The sequence below is a fragment of the Anopheles stephensi genome, chromosome 3, assembly GCF_013141755.1.
Source record: "Anopheles stephensi strain Indian chromosome 3, UCI_ANSTEP_V1.0, whole genome shotgun sequence".
Taxonomy (NCBI): domain Eukaryota; kingdom Metazoa; phylum Arthropoda; class Insecta; order Diptera; family Culicidae; genus Anopheles; species Anopheles stephensi.
The window spans coordinates 35282604-35306316 of NC_050203.1; the positions used below are offsets into that span (position 1 = coordinate 35282604).

The following is a 23713-nucleotide window of genomic DNA, read 5'->3' on the forward strand; positions in this document are numbered from 1 at the left end:
TCTCGGCAAGCTAACCACTAACAAAACAACACTGCTGTGATCATGATGAGAATTGGCGCACGTCCCTTCAACCTCTGGAACCTTGGATGGAACCAGGTGGGTGTGGTGTGTGACACGTGGTGGTGATATCGTTGTTGATGTGCGGTGGTGGTGGTGCTTATGCTCGATCGTGTTTCTTTCTGTTGTTGCATCAAGGCAGGAGTTTTTGGGAATGTTCTCCACTCTCTCCTACTCTCTCCTACTCTCTCTCTCTCTCTCTCTCTCTCCCTCTATCTCTTCCGTAGTTATCCGTGAAAGTGAACCATTTTACAACATTTTTGAACCCTTCCTGGGGAGAGATTACTGCTAGAAATGTAAACGAGACGAAATTTATACAGTACTGTTGCGAGTGCGTACGATTAGGTTCTCTCCATCTCTGGGGCCGCGATCGCGCCACGAGCAGAGAGCATGAGCGCGATCGCACATCGGTTAAATCGTTCGATAGAAGAAGGTTCAAAAGGATACAAGGGACGTAAAGATGGTTCCCTTTCACATGCGCGTACGTGCGAAAGGCTGGTAGAAAGCAGCGTTCGCCTGGCCCTTTTGTTTTTGTGTTGGTTGCGCTTCTTCTCGTCACACCGGCACTGGGATGGGTTGGGATCTACAGCGGTGTTTGGTGGCTAGTGCTGCTGCTTGCTCACCGGGCGCCGCTGAACCACCGGACGGTAATCAATTGGGCGAATTGATTACCGCCCAGCAACAATGTTTCCGCCGCCCATGTTTAAGCTAGCGAAGCGAACAGTAGTAGCCACAGAGCAGCATCTGTATGCCTGCCCTGCCAGCGATCAAAGAAGGCAGCGCAGCCAGGCGGCTTTCGGTCACCTCGGGCACCACGCTTCGCCCGCTCGCTTGTCCGATTGTCATCGTACTTCCAAACGAGGATGACAATCGTGCAAACAACAGGCGGCTTACTTAGGCGGGAGCAGCACGTTACGGTACAAGTTGCAGTTTTGCGGGGCCGAGTTTCGTTTTAGCTTAGAGAATGTGGGTTTTCTAGTGGTTTCGCTACTAATATATTGGTTTGCTTTTGCTTTTGTGTACACATACGCTTCTACGCTTCCTCACGGTTGGGGATTTGCCTTTGCCCCCACCTGTGCACGGTCTAAAAACTTTGGTCACACCTCTAAGAGCTGCTGCTGCTGCCGCGAGCCAACTGGTTTGCTGCTGTTATGTGGTAGTTTTTTTTTTGTTTTGTTACTTTTTGCTTACTTGTTATCATCTTCCGCCCTTTATTGCACTTTTGCTAAAGAGGATCGGTTCACAATCTCTGCATGTATATATCTATATATATATATATAGAGGGGTGTTTCTTCTTCGTCTCAATTCGTATTATTAGTATGATAAACATTATTTAATGCTTCGTTTACCATCATCATCATCATCATCATCCTTCTTCCTCTCGTAATGCGTAATATTATCTCCGCTTTAATTGTGCAACTCTGCTTGAGTTCGTGCCACAACACTTGCCGCCCTCCCTACCCATTACCATATTACTTTTGGTTTGCTTTTGTTTTTGTTCGAGATATATGTAAGTTTCTTTAGAAGATACGATTTCGAATGCCGTGCGCTCGGGATGATGATGCATCGTATCATCACCATTTTTTTGTTTTGTTTTTTTTTTGGGTTAATGCACCTCTTCCTCGCACGCTCATGCACACATATATGTATATATGTACACAGTGCATCCGCCGGTGTGGCATGCAACACATCATCTCCTGGCGATGGATGTGGTTATCTGTGCTGCTGCCGGCTACTGCCTCTTATCTATTCATTATTACATGTAACGTTCTCTAACCACGGGTAGAGAGACAGACAGAGAGAGAGAGAGAGATAGAGATCCGAATGATGCTCATATGCGCATAACCTTTTTTCCTAATCCGACCGATCGAAGATCTCCTCAATGGCGCAATTTTGTCCTCGTCGCTGGCGCATTTTGTGTGGTGTGTGTGGCGGCTGGTGGTGCTAGTGCTGTCCTTAAGCGGGATAATCATAATAGTTTTACTTAGTATTCACTTGCCGTCCGCCCGTGCTTTTCTGCTGCGCTTATGTTTTCCGCGTGATCTCTCGCACGATCTCACTTGCTTTATTTTACCCGCTTTTAGTGATTCGTGATGCTTGCCTGCCTTCCCCCCCCGGTTCTTTCTACCACGTGTGCGTGTGTGTTCTCTCTTTTAGCTCCGAAAGGGGGTTGGGGGGGGGGGGGGGGGGGAGGAATATTATTACTGTCCGCTCTCGTAGCTTTTCGTAGCTTTTTTTTTTTGTTTCTGTTTTGGCGTGACAATTGGAGCATACACACACGCATTAATTTTGAATCACATTTTTTCTTCTTTTAAATTTTAAATGGTTTTTTCTTTTCTCTTTTGCATTTGTTTCAGCTACACTGCTGCTGCTGCTGCATGAAGTGGGTTGGTGATGCGATGTTGATTTTTATTTTCTTTTTTTTTGTTGAGAAAATCAAAAAATAGTTTGAAAATGGCACAACAGTATGTGGATGAATGTTTTTAAAAGGGCGTGAGCGATCGTACAGCGGATGAGCAAGAGGGAAGAAAGTGGAAAGATTGAGACGCATGTAAGATTTGCGGAAAAAAAGCATTCCTCGGCGGCCACAAAATGCCACAAAATGGGCAGCATCCCATGCGTATTGCGGGACAACTCAAAACGATCGAACACGCGGGCGAGCACGATCGATACCGGAGCGGGAACAGATTAAGCCCCGCATGCCGGAATTTGTTACTCGATCGAGCGTCCGATCAGAGACAGGCCAGAGGGGGGGGGGGGGGGGGGGGGAGTGCAGGCAACTTATTAAGTGAAGCTTTTGTTTTGGGACTTTTACTTTGTTGGCACATTCCTTCTCCTGTTTGCTGCCGCCTGCTTTTTGTTAGTGTTGTATGTACGCTTGTGTGTGTGTGTGTGTAAAAATTGGACATTAAATTCGGACTCACTGCTTATCAATCGTATCCTTCGAACCGAACCTATAAGACAGCAGACAATTAACTTAAAATACCGCGCGCGCGATCACGCAAACACACACACACACACACACCCACAGTTGCGAAAGAATCCATTTTTCTAACTATCTAAACATGACGACTTTGGTTCTCCATTTTTGGGATAAAAGTTGTTCCAAAGTGTTTGTTGTTGCTGTTGTGGTGGCCTGCAGTTGAATTCCGTAATACAGACCAGGTGTGATCACAATTTGCAGTGTGTGTGTTGCATGCCGTCTCTGTTGGTTTTTGGTTACATCAATTCCGAAACGGCGTTCATGATGTTTGTCTGGAAGAGGAGTTTTTTTTTTCTTTTTGTTTCTGCAACTCTACCCCCCCTGGATGCTGTAGACACCGAACCGAAAACCGAAAAGGCTAATACAACCTTGCCCTACCACCGCTGCTATTATGTGTGTTGAGTTGGGCCAGTACAACCTGAGGCATAATTTAATGGAGTATGAGACCCAACCATGAACCCGTGCTGTGGTATGACTAACTTGTCTCGTTTGATCTGGCGAAGAGCGCGTGAGCGGTAGGATGCAAAATAAAAAACTTATCACCACCAATTGTTTCTTTAGAAAACCGCACACTCCGGGAAAAAGGGCGGGTTCTACTTTAGCTTATTTATTGGACACCAGTAATAAGGGGATTTTTGTGTGCTCGAAGCCCTACTTGCTAGAAGAAAGATTAGGAGTCGGCGACGGCATCGGTTAAGTTCGAGCCGGAAACAACGCGCGTTAAGTTAACTTAAGGGTTAGATTAGCTGTTGGTTGTCACATTCACATTGCCGCGAGCTGTATATGTGTGTGTGTAATGAGGCTGGTGGACAACAACAACAACTGATACAGATAAGGTAACCATTCGAATAGTGTGCCCTAGAGTACGTACTAGCATCAGGGTGGGCCGATAATGATTGGCCGATCGTTTTGTTCGGTTGTTGTTCCCCGCTACTTTCTATTGCAGACCCTTACTGTACCTAAGCGAACGGGGAGGTTGGCTGTATCGAAACTGAGGACAAACACTTAAGCTAAAGCTCGAACCAAGCGGCGCGAATAACGTAATAACGACGACTAAACGAAAAAACAAAACAATACAAAACAAAAACAGCCTACACCCTTGGCTGGACAGACGCCTGTTTCTTTGTTCAAATTAGAATCTCAACCTAAGAGCGGATAATGCTTTCAGAAAGCAAACTATGTTCAACCTGCTTCTGCTGGCCAAGCTTAAGTGAGAGTTCCAACTCGCGCCTCGGAAAGCAATAATCACATTCAAATAGTTTGTGCGTGTGTGTGTTTGTGTTTGTTGGGGAGACGGTGGAGGATATCCTGCACAAAATCATCACAAAATCATGATATGAAAAGCGAACTGGTATCGGTAATTCGTTCATCCACCAAACGGCCATCAACATAGTGCCGGCCCCCCTTGCTCCTTATTCACTAGTATGGCTGGCTGGCTGGCTGGCTGGCTGGCTGACTGGCTGTCCCTGGGGGGGGGGGGGGGGGGGGGGGCGGGGGTGTTTGAGTTTTAAATGATTGCTTACTGTTTTATTTTATGCTTTTTTCTTCTATTTCCCGTTTTTGTTTTGTAATTCACAGTCCAATGCAGATTGTATTACCTTAATATTCAATCAAGCGCGCGTTAAAATACTCGCGCTCCTCTTCTCGCTCGCTCTCTCTCTCTCTCTCTCTCTCTCTCTCTCTCTCTCTCTCTCTCTCTCTCTCTTTCTCACTCAACGACACCTAAATGCAAATAACTTAAGCGAAGAGGGATTACTACACCACTTAATTTTCGAGTTATTTGTTTGTCCGAATCGCACACACACACACACACACCGCGTATTGTTAGTTTATAGTAATCCTCTTTGTGGAGGGGGGGGGGGCATTCGACTTTGTGTCTGTATGTGTGTGTGCGTGTGTGTGTGTCGATTTATTAGCTTTAGGGTTGGAATAATATTTCGCGTTTCAATTGCAATTCGGCCAAAATCGTAACGAAAAAAACCATACCTTGCTTCCTTGGCCTCTCACTGGAAGAAGTGCGCAAGTGCGAGATGAGCGTGATAAGCGAAACGAATCGTGCGGCTACATTTTAACGTTTAACGGACAATAAATATCATAATGAATCTGGGCACCTTCCACAACGGACGCAAACAAAAGGCCTTTGCTTTTGGGCCTTCGAATGCGGTTTCATTGTCGAGGGCAACACAGCATAACACAGCACAAACGGAGCACGTACGGCGAGCATGCACTTCCAATGAATCGATTAAACAAATAATAAAAAAGAAAGCCCTTTTTTCCCATGATCCTGCGAGTGACTTAGAAATTGGGAAGCTAAGACAACCAACCAGCAACAACAACAACAGCAAAATGCACATCGAAACACAATTGTCCTATTATTGGTGAGTGTTGGTGGTGGTGGTGGCAAGAAGCTGGCTTCATCAACTGAATGCAGTCCGTGATCGTTTTTTTCTTAACGTTTGGCGGTATTATTAAATAAGCAAAGAAGGGCAGGAGGGGGTCCAGATAATTAATAATATACAGCAAATCTATACAGATAGTACACTACTTTAACAGGATAATGGATAATCACCAATTGTTACACTAACACCCACTCTCATCAAGCGATGCGTCTCGAATGAAGCAGCACGGTGCGGGGCAAACGGTTCGGCCGTTCGCCTGCTGCGCTGCTAATGGAGTGGTGGCCACGACAGACAGAGCGGGCAAAACATTATTGTGGGATGGTAACACAATTTGGTCTGGTGTGTGTGTGTGGTTTGTGTGGTTTTGCAGATCACGTTATATTACTATTTATACACTCAACAGTCAATGGTTCGCATTTTGTGTCGCTTGTTTTCTTGCTCGCGCGCTACGAAGAATAATAAAAAGGTATGTTCGGTTTTGTTTAATGTTCAATATGCCGGTGTGGATGATGCGTGGGAAAGGGGGGGTGTTGCTGTCCAGCTGTACTCGAAAAAAAACGGGCGGGAAGGTAAGAAGCAAACATCGAAGCCAACGATATCGATTCAATTTGAGTGCGCTTTCCTTCCTTCTGCACAACATAATGGCCAGCCAGCCGAACACATAATACGTTCCGTACCCCATGCGAGAGAAAGAGCGACTGTGCAGCATGAAACTCTGGTCTGGTCTGGTCGCCGCCTCCCCCTGCACTCGCACCCCCCCCCCCCCCCCCCCCCCCCGCGTAAGGTCTGACAGATCGGACATTTAGCTAATAATGGGTCAAAGTCAGTAAAAACAAAAAAGCAAATAGCTGGACCACTGTTGTGGGCGCCGCATTTTTCACCGCGCTCACTGCTGCCGTGGAAAGAGTGTTCCGAAGAATGTTGGATGGTTGGTTTCCCCTTTTTGGCGGGTTTTAAATTACTGCTGGCTACGCGCTACTACGCTACACGTGTACTTGAACGATGAATGATCGATGATTGCGCGATCGTGTTGTGATGTGAGTGACGACGATGTTGTCGCAAAAGGAAATTGCTGTCCCCCCGGGGTTACACTTTAATCCAACCCTGCTGCCAGCGGATGGCGGCCGTCCATGATGATGATGCCGCTGCTGCTGCTTCCGCTGCTTCCGCTTGGGGTTATGGGACACTGATCCGCGCACAGATGTAGTAATTGTTTGTTTGTTGGTTTGGTTGGTAACAATGATGCTAGAGTTCCGGTAGGGATGGCACCAAAGGCGAATAATAATGATGACAGGGATACCACACCTTTGACGTTAACGAGATCATCGCCAGCGATCGTTCACCATTACGCATGCTGCTGTTTGTAGCCGGTACCGAAACGCCGGTGCCAATGGCAAGCAAGCACTGTGTTGCCACGCCGAGTTCAGACCAGATTGTACTCCTTTAGGTTAGACTGAAGTATCGTGTCCTTGACGGCGGCGAACACAAACCGGATATTTTCCGTATCTGCGAGGTATGGTGTCCGCGGAGGAAACAAAGAAACAAACAGTACAATTAGCGATAAACTACAGCGTGTGCCACCCCAAAAAGGGTTAGCAGGAATGTAGGGTGGTGTGTATGAATGGGAATGAGCAGGAAGGTAAAGGCAGTGGAGAGAAGAAACTCAAACTCAAACGGTAACCGGTAACCTTTTGTGTGTTTTAGCTAACAATCGAACCCTTTATTCGTAATGCATTTAAAGAAAAACCGTGTACAGCACAGCAAAGAGAGCGTCGTGTAGGGAATTTTGGTTTTGCCATCATGTTCGACACGCTAATTTTACTACCTTCAGCAAAGCTTCATTTCCTTTCCGGCTGGCCGGAGGAAAACGCAAGAGAAAACGCGAAATTTACTAGCAACTCATTGGCATTCGAGATGTGCCAAACGACGATTAGATTAAGCCAAATTAAATTCCTTCAGCGCAGTTTGCATGATCGTATCCTTTACGGCGCAAAACACGAGCTTAATATTTTCCGTATCTATTGTCGGTGTGCAAAAGCAGCGATGTTGCCGTTCGTTTGTTGTATCCCACCAGCAGTAGAACAGCAGAGGGTACGCGTTGCAAATCCAGTTATAAATTGGTTAATAAATTTGGGTAAGCATTAAACAAAAGGTAGAGAAAGAAAGTAGAGAAACACAATTCAGTAAATCATTCAAACAACTTAAACAAATCAAAAAACCAACCAAACGATTTCACTAATCCAATGCTAATTGGAACAATTTAAACTTACTTATGAACCGGCTGTACGCGAAACAAAACAAAACAAACAAGTCAAACCAAATCTAACCCACAGAAGCAGCTAGTACAGAAAACCAAATTGACAACCAAAATTGACAGAGCTAAGAGCATGATGGGGCGGGTTGGGAGTAGGAGATGAGTCAGGGGGCCGGCCGTGGCCGGTGTGTGCACACGACCGGTTGGACACTTACCTGTCGCACAAGTGAAATGTGAATAAATTATTTTCTCCGAATCGGGATTTAAGTCTACAAACATGCGAAGTATAAATTCTCTGGCAGCTATTGCATCTCGCTGTGGTCCTGTGTTGTGGTACATACGTGAAAGATAGGGGCGGAATGCATGAATGAGTGGTGTGCAAGTTTCAACAGCGATAGGGTAGCGGCGATCGATAGCTTCCGGTCGATAGCGTAAGAACGCACCAGAGAGCTGGCTACAATCATTTAAGATTAAGTACTCAACAAAACGAGGATAGACAGATGAACGATTATGAGAGCCACATCCACACGTGATACGATATAATAGTTGTAAGGACATCCGCGGCCCGCCTAGCGGAACGGATCCCACCGAGCGATACACAGTTTGAACTAGCAATAGGTTTTACGCTACGCAATAAAACAAAATCAACGTAAAAAGTAAATTTCTTGACCTGTGGCGCACGTGAAATGGGAGTAACACATTCGGTCTGGATCGGGATTTTCGCGCAGGTAAACTTTCAAAATGAACTCGCGCGCCTTCACGTCATCCAGCTTCGGTCCTGTGTTTTTGTAATTTTTTTTTTTTGTTGATGTGTGGATCGTGGTTGTTCGGTGGAAAGTTGAGAACATTGTAATTAACATTATATGACCCGACCCGCAACCTCAATCCCCCCATCCCCCTCTCCTCTAGGGCATCAAATCCCTTGGCTGCGAAAACTTACCATCGTACTCGGGAAAGTAATCTACCAAGTGTGAATACATGATCTTTTCCTCCAGCAAATCCTTTTTGTTCAAGAACAGAATCACCGACGAATGTTGGAACCATGGGTACGTAATAATGGTCTTAAATAAAGCTTTCGATTCTTCCATTCGATTCTGCCGTTGGTATCGGTCGTCCCGGCAAAGAAACAGAGAGAAAGAGCAACGAAACGTGTTTTGTAAAAGAAAGCATGGGAGCCTTCGGGATTTCATTCTCAACCTGCTTACCTCGTTTTCCGATTCGAACAGAATCTGATCGTACTCCGACAGTGCAACCAAGAAGATGATTGATGTCACATTCTCGAAACAGTGGATCCATTTCCTTCTCTCAGATCTTTGTCCGCCGACGTCTACCATCCTGCGGGGGTTGCGAGCAGCCGATGGAAGCCGAGCGCACGGTCACCGTGCGGCACATACAAACCGGGAGAAAGGGAAATATTATTACACTTGCTTTCTACGCGTCCGGGGCGCATCCAACGCTTAAACGACAACTATCATTAAGGAAGGGTGTTAATGCAGACGGCAGGCAGGGGCTGTTACAATTACAAGCATGCTAGCTTTCGTTTATCAAAAGCAATCTAAACACTTAACACGTATGTAAAATATGATTGTTAAGATGATTGGTCACAATGTACAATGAGAGATGATCAACGTCTAGAGGTGTATCTGGTGCAGCAGGAAAAAATGCGAATATGTTTAACTTTGGGTAGTGGTTCAAGCATCAATAGGTAACAAGAAGTCTATCTTCTTGTCACTTGTCTACGATCACCATTGATCACTCGCTTTCGTTTATGGCCTAACGATCTCTTAGATCATCACCTGCCTATTCTAGCTGAATAATCAGTCCTCACTACGGGGGAACGGTCCGGATGGGATCTGAACTTCGGTTCTGCCGTATGAAGGCCCACTCCTTTAAGTGATTGGTAAATAATGAAATTTCTTAACCATATTTGTTCGCATTTTTTCTTGCTTCACAACCTTGTGAGCGGCTACGATATACTTTTAACTTCCCTTCATCCGATGATTGGAGCTTAGAGACGGAAATGAATGTAATGAAAGCAGGCGCCCGTGGTTAGCACCATAGAGTGAGATGTATTTAGATGATCAATAGTCGCTAAATGGTCCGAAGTGATCTGATCCATGGCATCCAACGTATATACATACATATATATCACACCCCAGTGAAACATTTCTCATACAATCAGTGTATTATGATAGTAAAACCTGCCGCACTTCAGTAATGGAATAGCCCAAGCAAAACCAAACATGTGTTTCTTTTAGCAAAACAATAAAGCAGAAGAACAATAGTAGCACCACCAGAATGAAACACGTACGACTTGCTTAGCTTACAATTTTTCGCCGGGTTTTCCTCCCAACACTTTCCCGCAACAACAGTACAACAACAGTACATCTAGCAATTTTACACTATAGACACGCGCGCGCACACTGTACTGTGCGACCGTGTAATAGACACGGGCGACAGCAAGCAAGAGGTGGAGGCGCGCGCATAGGAAGAAAAGGGGCGAAGAATAGTTAAAATATTGGCATACCTAAAGATGATGCTATCCAAATCGAACGGATACTCTAAAATGCCCGTTGTCGGTGCCCTAGCCCTGAGAATGTCTTGTTCAGTTGGGAGAAAATCTTCCTGTTCGATACGTGCCAAATCGCTTAAGTAGCTGGATAGTGAGATAATGGGCGACGGAATTAGAATTGGACCGATGATGGTGTAAGATGTTACAGTTGGGCGCCAAAAAAACCTTAGTTCTGTCATTTTTGGGATTGGAATTTTTCGTTTTTGCCTCAAACCTTCCGCAACAAGACGCACAGACTCTAGTAATGATTTAATTTGATAAGAACCGACGATGATACAACCAATGTCTTCCCCTTTCGTACCTCACTCAATCTGACAATTAATTGTTTCACTGCAAAGCTAAACCGTTGGCTAAATCATGCAAGCGGATTATGTATAAAAAGCGTGACTTTCTCGTGTAATCTAACTTCACCAAAACACACGCAGACGACAGCAGTGGTTACAGTTGCCAATGCGGATTTCCTCCACATTACAGAGCATGAACGATGAAGCAAACGGAACCCCGTTAACCGGTCATTTAAAAATTAAAAGTGTTAGCAAAGAAACGTGTGGAATGTGTGGATTATTCAAGTGGACAAAGAAACAAACAAACAAACAGCATCGCAAAACCCAACCGACAGCAATGGACGAAAACCGTTCACTGCGCATGCAAACTTAAGAGAAGGCATTCAAAAGAAAAAACAAAATACACATGTAACGACGACAGATAGACAGAGAAGTGTGTAACAGAGAGGGGAGGGAGTGATGAAAACTTTTTGCTGCCGGTTCGTAAAAAGTTTTTCTCATCCAGCAAAACTCTACCTAAACCGGATCTCTTCCAGATCGAAGGGATACTCGATAATGCCGGTCGTGGGCACACGCACTCTCAGAATGTCCTGCTCCGTTGGAAGATAGTTTGTTGCCGCAACACGATCGATCTCCATAAGGTAACTGAACGACGAAAGGAGATGACAGACGAGGATCAGTAAGGGTTTTGGGGTAAACGACATTTGAAAAGGTAATAATGCGAATTTTGCTATTGCGCTCACAATCCGTTCGCTTAAACAGCGACAGAGTATGAAATGCAAACGAACAAAAAAGAACATTAATTAAAGCGTTTTCTATTCGCAAATCTAAAACCAAAAACTCTGCAAATAAACACCGACCGGGTTTCCAATTAAATCAATCAAACGTAAATTATACGGAACAAACAAATACAACACCAATATAATCGATTGTTATAATGGTAGCGGTCGGAGTAGAAAAAGAGGATAACAGAACTTAAATTCTTTCGAACGCTCTCTCAGCGGGGCAGAGCGGAGCAGGGGAATGATCGGAAACGGCACATACTATTTGGCGGAATCTGTTAGCTGATACTCTCTCCTTCGGTCGTAGCATTCCTGGATGCCCGCATCGGCCCATAAGTCTTTGATTGCTTGAACGTATGGCGGTTCGAATGTGGTCACTGTCTCGAAGTCTACGCTTCGTATTAGCTCGGCATGCTCCTACAACGAAAGACGGTGGAGTGAAATGGAACCGATTACAACCATTGCATAATGCCGGACAGGCGACCGGAGCGAGCGAGAAACCGGATCCTCCACCACCTCCACAACCACCACCAACCGCGGGCACTTGGGCGGGATGGATGGATGGATGGATGGGTGTTGCGGATGATCAAGTTTGTGCGCTGCGCGCTCATCGTCCGTGACCGTGGCCGACCGTGTGCACTTACGATATTTGCCGGATCACTGTACAGTATCTTCAGCAGATCCATCGCTCGTATCATTGACTGCATCGCCATGAAAATGTTTTGGTATACTAGTTTGATGAAGCCCCGCTTGTCCTCGTCCGAGTAGCCGCTGCCGTGAATAATACGCATCTGCTTGATGAATGTTGATTTACCCGATTCACCAGTACCTGGGGAAGAAACACGAAAAAAAGAACGGTTGAGCAAACGATAGGATGGTACCTTCGGAATAGATAGACACTATATGCATGCGAAGGTGGAGGAACGGACCCCTGAAGCACGTGTCACTGCGAAGCTATCGCAAACACGAACCATAACATAAAACAACTACACTCATCATCATCTCACTGTACTGTGTCTTATCAACTTCAAATGCTAAAAAGGGAGCCCGATCTGTGCAAAACGGCAAACATAAACACCGAGTGCCATAAACCTCCGGGCCTTTTCGGGTGATGTCCTACCGATGATGCTCTGTCTCTCAGTCTCTCTGTCTCTTCCTTTACACTTCCTATTCCGACACATAGCGTCAAATACACATAGCAAAAGCAGCTACTTGAAGCAGAACTTAGAGATGATTCCACAAGATCGATCATTTTGTATGGTCCCAATCGATATGGCGTTTGGGGAGGAAGTTACTGCTGCTTTATAATAAGCTGCTAGCTTTTTTGTTCCGGTTACTGGGCTACTATACACATCTCCGGGGGTTACATGCCAAGATCATCTCTCATTACGACACATTTTTATATTATTAAGGAGATTTGGAGAAGTAGTGGTTAGTACTATTGTAATTCTAGGAGCAAGTATTCCAAGATTGAGGAGATGCTCGGACAGCTTGCAAACGATCAGTCGCTTTCAAGGTGGATCCTGTTCTCTTATGGAGATGAATGTCCGCATTGGATAATTCAAATTCCGATTCCCATTAGGCCAAATCAGCCTTCAGACCAATTGCAAACTCTTTCTTCATAAAACCTAAGCTCATAAAAGCTTTAAGGGAAAAACATAGCCTTCATTTCATCGTTGGTAATAGCTACAATCTCGAAGGGTCTTTTGGCATGCCACTTCCATTCCTCAGAGAAACTGACCGAATGGGACAGCTCATTCCGGATCTTTTTGTGTTAGGACCAAGTCCAAGTATGGAATCTTTTAAAAGCATGAAAGAACCTTTCCTATGTATGAGGTCACGCCAGCATCAGGGATTCTTACTACTGTCCGTAGATCTAGTGGGACATTCTAATTCTTTGATGTGGTGGTTTTGTTTTCATTTCAGCCATACCACCTTCGCTGCTTTGTCAAATGCGTCAATATAATCATTTGGGGCGGTCCGGTGGCCGAGGCAACAGCGACAGGCGGCCTTTACACGGCAGGGCTGGGTTTCAAATCCCACCCAGACCGCCTCTCCCCGTACGTAGGGTTGACTACTTTACTACGGGTAAAATTAAGTCAAAGAATGCCAGAAATGAGATATTTCTCCTGATTAGTTTCTCTACGTAGTGGACAGGCAGAGGGATGTTCGTTGTCTTGAGCATTTGCTTTTCGGTTGCTGTTATACTACGATCACTGTAAGGTGTGTAAAACATATTAGCCTTGATATATTAGCTTATGTTTCTTTTCAGCCCACCGAGACGCGGAAAGCAGTTCTAGTACGATGCTAAAATTTTCACCTGGATGGTATCGCTGACATTGGCCACTCCACACACACACAGACACAGGACATACCCAGCAGCTGAAGTGTCACCTTTGCCTTGGACGGATATATGTGTAATAGCAGACGGTCAACGATGTTACCATCGCAAAACCGCGCACGGCGACCGATTAGCGTAATGCCCATTTAACTAGTTATACGCTAATGATTTGTTTACTCTCCCATTGTTGGCGACCACCTTAAGGTGGTGGGCGCTCCAGCCTTCGGTTCAGTTTTGCTTGACACCGTTTCTACCTCTGCTGGTTCCTTTCTGCTGGTCAACAACAGCAAACAACACACTTGACAACTTTTTTCTTCTCATCGACTGAGTTTTATACGGGGTTTTGGGTCGGTTGGGTGTAAAATCAATCGAAATAGAAGCAAAACAAAAAATAAATATGGAGATGTGAATAGGGACAAATTTGTCTACTCTACTCGCAATTGCTCTCAAAAAAAAAAAGCTCATTACGCTCTATTTGGAATTGTGGATGAAAGCTTCTGCAGCCTTTCCATCTACACACATCAACGCAGGCTCCACAATCAACGAGTCAACTAGCCACTCTGGTACACCGCATCATGACCGAGAGGAAATTGGCCCATCGAAGAATCATTCATGAAATCCGACCTCATTCACGCATACAGACACACACACACACACTTCTGTTAGAATGATGAAGCGAGGCTGAATGAATTAGCTAGGCTGTAGGTACTTGTTTAAGGTATTATGTGAAGGTGTGTTACTCTCGACCTAATGCAGAATCCTTTCAATGGAATCTGCTCTGGCTAGTCCCGGGTCGCCTTCGTCAAAGGTGTTTATACATATTTGTTTAATAATTATTTTTGATCTGGCTTTACATTACTACTAAAGATGGCTTGCAAGCAGTTTCATCTTTGCTTCATAGAAACCGGAAAACGTACGTTTTGTGGACCAGAATTAAAAAAGAGGGCGCATCTTTCCTAACTTTCCCACCTATCTTGGGGGGGGGGGGTGATGGCGGTTGGCTAAAGGGCGAGAACAGTCGTTGGGGGCAGGGAAATTTGTTGAAATCACACCAACCGGACTGAGCAATCGAACGAATGCGAGAAGAGAAACAATTAAACCGACAGAGAGAGTGAGAGCGAGAGAGAGAGTGAGAGCAAGATTTTGGAAGAACTGTTTGAATCAATGACAGTACGATATTTCCCACAAGAACGAACCGAAATTGCACTGCACACCACTGGTATATACACAGTGCCTAGCAGGCTGTCCGTTGGTGCGCAGGCATGCGCGTTACGTACCGGGTTCGAGCGATTCGCTTTTCTCTCACCCCCGGCGTCATCTCCCTTTTCCTGCTTACTGGCTGGGGGATTTGCCTATTTTCGTTTCCCCATCTTTTTCGTTCACGCTTTTTCCATGCATCATGCGCCTCCATCGATATCATCATCATTTTGCCACCACACACAAATGAATGAACGGTGGTGAGCTGAGCGCTCTCGCGTCTCATAAATGCTCACTTTCTTCTCACACAGCCCATACCGAGCTCATAGTGGAAATTTCGCGGCCCAAAAGCTAGCAGGAAATACGACAACTGGGATACACAAAAAGTTTAACCAGTAGCAGTAAAAGTGTAACACATTAGAAGCTTCCAGGGAACAACACAATTACAAATAAACATAAAAACACCATGTTTTTATTCGCCTTTTCGTTGTCTGATCTTTATCCTTCTCGCTCGACACACACACAGGCACCCAACTAAAATAGTAAAGCATTGTGAGTACTTCTCGAACACAGACAAATACGGTGAAAAGCTGTTTTCCATTTTTATTTGCACGAGCTATATGGGGTGAACTGGAATTACCTTCTTTCATCGGGCGTGAGAATTCGGTGAAAAAATGCGACTTTCAACTCACCGGGTGCTCTCTCTCACCTCGATTACAACAAAACGCGGTTAGTGAAGAGAAGGCAAAACGGGTTTTCTTGCTTCCGTACGGCTACTTGTAGTACAACATGTTAATGCCCACAACACTTAGCCCAGGAAAATTAAGAACCTGATACACACACACACACATTACATTGCGTATTTGTAGTGTCAAATTACGGGTTGTTTTAAATGCTTGTTGTAACCCGTACGAAAAAGTGGGGAATTTTTTTAAATTTTAGCTAAGTATCGGTTGGATACATTTTCAGGGACCAAATTAACTGAAAGAACTGTGATGGAGACGCCTGGTCGTTGTGCCACGCACGTTCCCATCGTTGCACAAAAAAGGCAAAAAAATGGGTTACCAACAACGGTTTTGGCTTCATGGCATCAATTAAAACTCACCCAGCAGTAACAGTTTCAGCTCTCGCCTCGCATCTCGTTTGTCTCGTCGCAGCTGCCGCTCAATCTCCTGATTGATGCGCTTTTGCTCTTTGGCTTCCTCGGACAGGCAGCACTCCATGCTGGCGGGATTGGATGCAGGCGCTTCCGGTGGCTTCCGTTATCCTCTCGTGTTTTGTTTTCTTGTTGTATTTATTATTGCAGAATGGTTGCCGAACAGTGGGCGGTGAGTGTCGGGGTCTGCTCCTAGCTGTTTCGAATCCTGTCGCAACAAGCCGCTATCCCCGATCGCAACAAACCTGGGCCCCGCTTAAGCTATGTATGATCACACACACACACACCACTATTTGCCTACCGCCAGGGGAGGCGGGTGTTCGCACTAGCGAGGATTCACTTTTGATTTTCTCCTTACCGTGTTGCTACTACACGCACACCCACACACACACACTCTGTACCGTCACACTGTTCCGCGAGTTTCCGTGAGCACGTGCTATGCTGACATATGATGCCTTACAGTGCCCGCGCCGGTCGGCCTTTCTTCCTGACTGCGCCGTATATTATTGCACTAATTCAATTATCACAAAATACCACCGCTATCCACCACACACCCTGCCCCTCGCTGCTGCTGGTTGATCTCCGCGGTGTCTTCTCTTGCGCCCCCCCGGGTTGTGCAAGTTGGTGGGGTGACGATGTGATGTGTGTACGAGACGAGTGGGAAGCTTCGCAAACCTCGGAGGATCACACGTTTTGGAGGCACCACTCCGCACCACAGATAAACTCAAACGCGCGCACACACATACACATGCACAGGGTGACACGACACGCGCTCGTTCTACTTCACTTCCGCCGATCGACGTCGAAGAACACGGCCAGCGTGCAAATCTTCCGGGCCAGCGAAGCGACGTTGCTTAGGGGCTGAGGGGATTGAGAAAATTCGTATCCTGTGTGTATGTGTACGTGTGTGTGTGTCGATCCGGCTCCGTCAGCCTATGTTGTATACACCTCCGGTCGTCTACGGGCCGCCGTTTACGTGTGGTTCAGTGCTACCGTACCCAGTGAACGGGAGTGCTCCGATGGAGAAGGCTCATCAAATGCGCAGGCTGAACGCGATAACGTAAACGATAACCAACGAAAACTAGATTGATGGAAAAAATAAAATAGTAGAAACAGAGAGAAAAAGGTTAACTTCAAGGAAATAATCGTGAAAAAGGATAACACACACAGACAGACAAGGCGATAAAGGGCCTGGGGGTCAACAACATGACGCACGATCGATCACAAGTACACTACACCACCCTTTCTTACGATTTCTAGTTCTGCAAGGAAGAGCAACTAGAGTGAACTAGTGAGTATGGGGTTACATCAAAACTCTGTCAATCTAATTAAACCGGAAAAGCATACGAAAAAAAAACCCAATCGAAGAAGACTAAAAGAAGCACGTTTGGAGCACGGATCCTTCAGTCAGTAGCAAACCAGTGGACGCGTCAAGAATCCAGAGTCCAGATACTGTACCAGAGATGTTCCACACCCTACCACAAAGATCACTTTGCAAGGCTAGCTGTTGGATTGATCCACCACACTGTTGCTAGGACGACTGAAACCGACTGTCGGTGGCTCTTCGATCAAGTTTTCACACTTTGCTGCTGCCTGGTGCATAGAACGACAAAACTCACTCCCGAAGTGCACGAAGCACAAACACACTCACACAGACATTCGAAGGTCTGATCAGGGACCCGCCGACACGGCGAAGGACTTGATAAAGACAACTATGGTCAAAATGTCCACCAAATGTAATTAAGGACGCTGAACGCTTAACTGTACGATCTTGGTTTTGGAGGAGTGCGGAATTAAGTGTCCACCCGAAAGCGACCACTCGAGCGAGATAGCTGAGGGCTTGTACACACGAAGGAAAGTTGTTCGATTGATTTGAAATGACAACACACACCCTTGGCAGAATGCACTGGAGATTCACTAGTTGTTGGCGCTGCGGAAGAACACGGTCCGGCGGTGACACCAAGCAGGTACGTACTGGAAGTGGTCGCGATTCGCGAAGCTCTTTTATAGGCTCCCTCTTTCTACAAATTAAAATGCATCGATTATTGGGTTGTGTGTCCGCACGGACGACGCACGCTGCTGCTGGCCTGGCGTTAGATCAACCTGTCCTTCCCTTGTGGGGTGTCTTCCAACAGGACCATGGACACTGTAGTTCTGCTTGATGTGCACACACACACACGCACAAGCACACACCCATGCACACATAACCGTATTCCCCAAGGTGGTGGCCATAGCTCAAATCGTATCGCTGCGAAGGAAGGTCAACATGGCGCGAATACGCTTGGCAGAAAGCGTTCGTGGGTCTTCCTTTTAGCGGACAAAATACGAGAATTACAACAACCACAACAATTATTACCAGTGCAGACTTACTACAACTTACTACACCGGTACAAACACACACACACACACCAACGGTATGAGGCTGATTTTCTTTTCGTGTGTGCCATAAACGTGAGTTCTGGGGTTTTCACTTTTGTGCTTCCAAACACGACGATTGGTTGATAGGAGCCAGGAAGTGACAGAAGAAGTCTGCAGCTGCAAGTACCCCACCCACTCATCTTGCTTCACTACCACCCAGCCCCGTTCTGTGCCTTTCCCATAACGCACCGATCGTGCTGGGTCGCAACAGAAGATTTAATTTAATTATGCACACACTTCCTGTGGCCGGCGGCGGTGGTTGCTTCCAAGCTTCAAGCACCTTGCTGGCACGCTTGCACGTGACACCACCGAAAGCCCCACAATCTGCCCTGGCCCTGGCTATCAAAATCCTTCGAAAGTGGATTAAGCGGCTGACAGTGTCCGTATGACTGGAAAGTGAACAATTTGACACCGAAACTGCTTGACATTACACGCGGCTGGACAATTATCGGTTTCTGGTTCGACGTCAGAGAGTCGTTTCTGTGTGTGTGTGTACTTTAAAAAGTCCTACGAGAAGGTATTGATTGAAATGTGTGCCCCAACTCCCCCCCCCCCTTCCCCCATCCCCCATCATCTTGCGTAACGATGCTTTTTTCTTCGAGATTGCTCAGGATAGCTGTTATGCCAGCAAGTCAGAACCGACCGCGCCTGGCAAGATGGACAATGACCTTCCCCCGATCGAACGATAATAGCGACCCCCAAAGGGAAAACACACCACCGCAGCACACAGCAAATCCCTTAAGGAGAATCTAGCTGAGCGCATCGATTGAATTGATCTGACATAATAAAGGGACGACAACAGGGGTATAAATCCCCCATATGCGATTTATTACCTAACAGGAACCTACGCGATCCCCGGTGTACCTATTTCTTAGAGTTTAACACGATCAAATATAAAACAGGTTCATTGTTCATTAGACACACACAACGAATAGGACACGCCAGGCTCCGTAGGGTGTGGGCTGGTGGGCATGCCTTGAGAATGGCTATTTTCCCTTTTTTATGTATATTACTCCGTTACACAGCCTATTCATAATTGCTACTTTTAGGACAGCATTGCACAAGAGACACCACTCGCTGAACGTCCCCGTTACCCCGAAAAAAGGTTGGAGAAGGACGAAATTAACGCTAGGATATGTTTCTTCTTCATCTTCTTCGTCGGCACTTTAACCTCAAAAGGTCTTGGCCAGTCAATTTTGGCTTTCCGTGACTTGATGTTACCCGTAGCATGGTAGTCGGTCAGCCCTGCGTACGGGGAGGCGGTCTCGATGGGATGTGAACACCGGTCCTGCTCCACTACCGGGCTGTCCATTATGTACAATGGGCCAAATTTTCCCCCAACATGAATCTTTGTCCACCACTTTCCAGGACTGGCCCCAGGTGCTACGTTGCTGGTTAATAAATTCATAATTTCTGCATCTTTCTTATGAATATAATAAACTATCAATGAATGAAAGCGTTACACTTGCACTGCGGTAAAAGATGCAATCTATGCATACATTTCTGGAATGCGCAAGTCCTAATGTGTAGATCAGTAGTGATCATGTAAGATGGCTCATAAAACTCATGCTTATCGCCAGCTGAGCACGCGCGTGGTTCAAACCTATGTCGTCTCGTTCTTTCTTTAACAGCAGTATCATATCATCATAATCAAAGATTGATTGATTCATTGAACAAATGGCGCACAGTTTACGCTGTGGCAGGACGCACTGTACACATTTGCGTTCAAATTCTCCTAGTGTTCAAGCATTCTATTCATCTGTTGGCATTGAGTAGCTCAATAGAGCATTGAGTAATTAAAAGGCATAGCTTGATATACTATACGCTGTTTTACAGACATCCAATGTAATATATCTAGCATCATAGCGAGCAATGTATACCCCATCGACTCCATCTCCGAATCGATCTTATTGTCCCTGTTTTGCAAGCATTGCAATTGCACTAGCTGCCTCTGACTGCCCGGGAACAGTGTGGATAAACAAACTTCAAATTGAGAAGATATGTAAGTCATTTGTATAGAAGAACTATACCTAGAAAATTCCAAATGTCACTGGGTTGCAACAAATATGTGTCTAAATGATTTAGACTTTAAATCTTGAAGCAAAACTAGAGTGTATGGTTCTTCAAATATTTGTCCATTTCGGCTACTTGTTAGTTGAATTTTACGAGCTTTTTTATGAGACAACAATAACCAAAAATGTTATAGATCAGTTCGCTATAGGTAAGCCAAAGAAGCTAGAAATAGCAGACCAACCAAGTTCTAAGCTTGTATTGACAAGAAGGATACGAGATGGTCTCCGCGAGTCCCGCCGTATGAACGGACGCTGCATAAAAGTCATTTAGATTTTCACTGCTTTTGGATAACAGCGAATCGGAACCGACATCCGGTTGATGGTAAACCGTTGTATATTTCTTCATCACTTTCTGCGATTACCAAGAATACGAGGACTGTGGCATAACAAACTCGAGCATTATCACACAACTTTAAGCTGCTGGAAATAATTTTCATTCTGCTGGGAGAATATCAAGCGTGAAAACTTTTCATCTTTTCTCGATCGTCAGAAGTGAGATCGGGAAAATGACTCGCGTAGCTATAGGGACGAAATACAAGCGCACAAACATACACACTCAAACATGCTACGGCTCCAGCGGTTACACGGCCGTTCGTGCGGTGTTCTCTTTCACCATGCACACAAGGCTCACACGCAACTGGGGGGGAAAAAACAGTTTTCCACCGCAAAACGCAAACACACTGTCGGCGGCATCGACAGGGAGCGCTATGCTGCTGCCATATTCGCTTCGCAGCAAACCGTACGGATCGCACGGATCCACCGCGGAAGCAAAGGTGGTAGCCGTCAGGTGGGTGGTGGAGCGACGGTGAATTGGAGACGCTCTCTGGTTCTTGCTCAATTCACTATCACCTACGGTGTGGACCAGCCACTCTCTGGCTCTCACTGAAAATATTCAGAGACTATCATCATCGCCTACTGGGACTGGGACTGTGGGTCGGTATGCGCGTTTTACATCATTGATTTATTTTATCGGGCGAGGCAGATTTTCATCTCATTCATGTTCTCCCCTGCCTGGCCGGACCCGCGCGCTCTCTCCCTTTCTATCTCTCTCTCTCTATCTATATGTATATATATCTTGCGCTGGCTTGTGCTGGTTTGCCTGATAAAGACTTCCCCGTGACACACTATTTGCTAGCATTAAATACCGTTCTTGCTGGTTCGTCTGCAACCTATTCGGTACCGTTTATAATGCGATGCAGCAAGAAAAAAATAACACTTGGTTCTCATATTCCACCATTTCACCAAGAGCAGTCCATGTTCCGGTGTTGTCATCTCATCTCACTACGCACACACGCACGACTCTTCACGTCCATTCACGACACGGCCAAACTCACGGTCGCTCTGCAGTGTGACTCATTTGGACACCGTTCGCGACGCTTTTGTACTGTCAATCATGCTGCAACGATCGATGCACAATGTGTGGTCGTCAGTATTCCCAATGATAAGCGATTGTTTCTACTAGCACCCCAAAGGTAATCGTTGCAGCGGCAAGGGTGAACCATTTTCGGTTTCCTACAAAACGCTACGTTTCTCACGCTCACCGCTCATCTCGTCTCACTACCAAAACCAAGATCTGAGGAAATGACAAGCTGATCCCATCGACCTCTGCTGCTACTACACTGCTGCTACTTCTACTACTACACTACCACTACTTCTTCTACCACTACCATATCACCACTACACTGACTGCATCATCCTCACGACTTTTGCACGGCAAAGGAACACAGATGCTGACAAATATGACACACCGCCCATTGTGGCCACCCCGTTGTATGGATAGAGAGAAATCTGCGTTTCTTACATTTTGCTTCCGCCAACTTGAATGCACTTGTTTCGGGAGTTTAATTCGACACCACCATCATCCGAGCAGCCGCAGCCTGTAAGACGATTCCTTCTCGCTACCCCTCACTCCCTCCGCGACAAATTCACGTTCACTTTTGCACACTTTTCATCTCACTTGCGTCGCGCAACTGAGAATCATCCTCGCCTCACGACGACACACTGGAGTCGGTCGAATACGGTGCGGATTTCGCCACCCCGCCCTTGTGTGTATTTTCGCGTACGTTTTCCTCGCACCACGGACAACGTACCGCCGTTGCACTTTTCCTTCTTCCTTCTCGGAGCGGGCGCAACCACCACACTGTCCTCCCCACACACTCCCGGATGGATCGGGGACGGGATGAGCAGCGGCAACAGCAGCAGCGGACTGGGTGGTGTACCGTTTGACCGTGGCCGTGCGTGCCTGCCGCACACACAGGGTCGTAAAGACGGATGGACAAAGATGGTACCGGAAGCACGCATTCACGTACACCACGGCAAAGGGCTCTGCTCTCGACACACACGGGAGAATACGCGCACGGTTTTGCTCAATCGGCCATTAAGATGACGCGGTCGTCGTCTCGCTGGGCCTCGACAGATCGGCGGATATGTTTTCTGCACAGCTTCGGGGCGTGAGGGCTCCGCTAGCAACACGCACTCGCGAACGCAACTGCTTCCCGGACAGCTCGACCGGATGCACTTTTCCGGCTCGATTTAGTTTGCGAAGGCAGGCCAAAATCGCCACCGTTTTCTTTTACCGTGAAAAGAAAAGACTTTTTCTTTGCTGCTTTTTCTGCGCTCTTCCCGCTAGTGATGTGCAGCGCTCGACAGAAACGATACAATCCTATCCACCTTCGAAAACGACCAGCACTGGCCATCCGCTCTCATCCGTTCCGGGAACGGTACAATCCGGCCTACCCAAACAACCCGAAACAAATTCGAACAAACAACCCAAAGACTATATGGGAAGGAGGACATCCTCTTTCGCTTATCTTTTCGAAGATTTCGCATATCCCCCCTTTAACCTTTTTAGAGAAATCTTTTTATCATCTCGCATCATGTACCCTGGCCTTTAGCACAAAGTCTTTGCCTTTATTGATAGTTGGCACCGATGAACGCAAAAGTTCGTCAATAATATTATTTAGTCCAAATTAAAAAAATAAATACTTCTCTAATAAACCGAAATTATTATCATACAAAGACTTTTTTCGTCTTTCAATCAATCTTTTATCATTTAGCTTTTCGATAGCGAAAAAACGCCATCTAATGAACGAATCACAGGAGCTCTGAAACTTTCATTTTTTTTATATGGAGTTTATGTTTATAGGATGTCGAAAGGACGCCATCTAGAGAGGAAACTTCTGAAGCTCGGAATCTTGA

At 46.1% G+C, this 23713-nt stretch overlaps 1 protein-coding gene across 10 annotated transcripts; it reads right to left on the reverse strand.

Annotated features, from left to right (window-relative positions):
• Window positions 1-1637: 1637 nt before the first annotated feature.
• On the reverse strand, window positions 1638-23177 carry LOC118509728 (guanine nucleotide-binding protein G(q) subunit alpha). 10 transcript variants are annotated; one of them, XM_036050850.1, is made up of 10 exons: window positions 22317-23177; window positions 15975-17106; window positions 11976-12160; window positions 11594-11748; window positions 11066-11194; window positions 10221-10349; window positions 8899-9028; window positions 8634-8787; window positions 7909-8016; window positions 7124-7457 (listed from the first exon to the last, which is right to left on the reverse strand). In XM_036050850.1, exons 2-10 carry the CDS (start codon window positions 16090-16092, stop codon window positions 7375-7377), a joined length of 1191 nt encoding a protein of 396 aa, XP_035906743.1. In that variant the 5' UTR covers window positions 16093-17106; window positions 22317-23177; the 3' UTR covers window positions 7124-7374. The 10 variants fall into 10 exon arrangements, with proteins under 10 accessions (XP_035906734.1, XP_035906733.1, XP_035906739.1 ...); XM_036050841.1 differs by lacking the exons at window positions 7124-7457; window positions 11066-11194 and adding an exon at window positions 1638-6945 and having other exon boundaries at window positions 22317-23176; XM_036050840.1 differs by lacking the exons at window positions 7124-7457; window positions 10221-10349 and adding an exon at window positions 1638-6945 and having other exon boundaries at window positions 22317-23176.
• Between the last annotated feature and the right edge of the window lie 536 nt (window positions 23178-23713).

Excerpts from the sequence above, each read along its gene's own strand:
- LOC118509728 (XM_036050850.1), bottom strand. The coding sequence starts at position 16,092 with ATGGAGTGCTGCCTGTCCGAGGAAGCCAAAGAGCAAAAGCGCATCAAT. Across the intron at positions 11,195-11,593 it reads CTAACAGATTCCGCCAAATA|TTACCTTATGGAGATCGATC; the intron begins GTATGTGCCGTT and ends TTCGTCGTTCAG. Across the intron at positions 7,458-7,908 it reads ACATTTCACTTGTGCGACAG|ATACGGAAAATATTAAGCTC; the intron begins GTAAGTGTCCAA and ends CACCGACAATAG.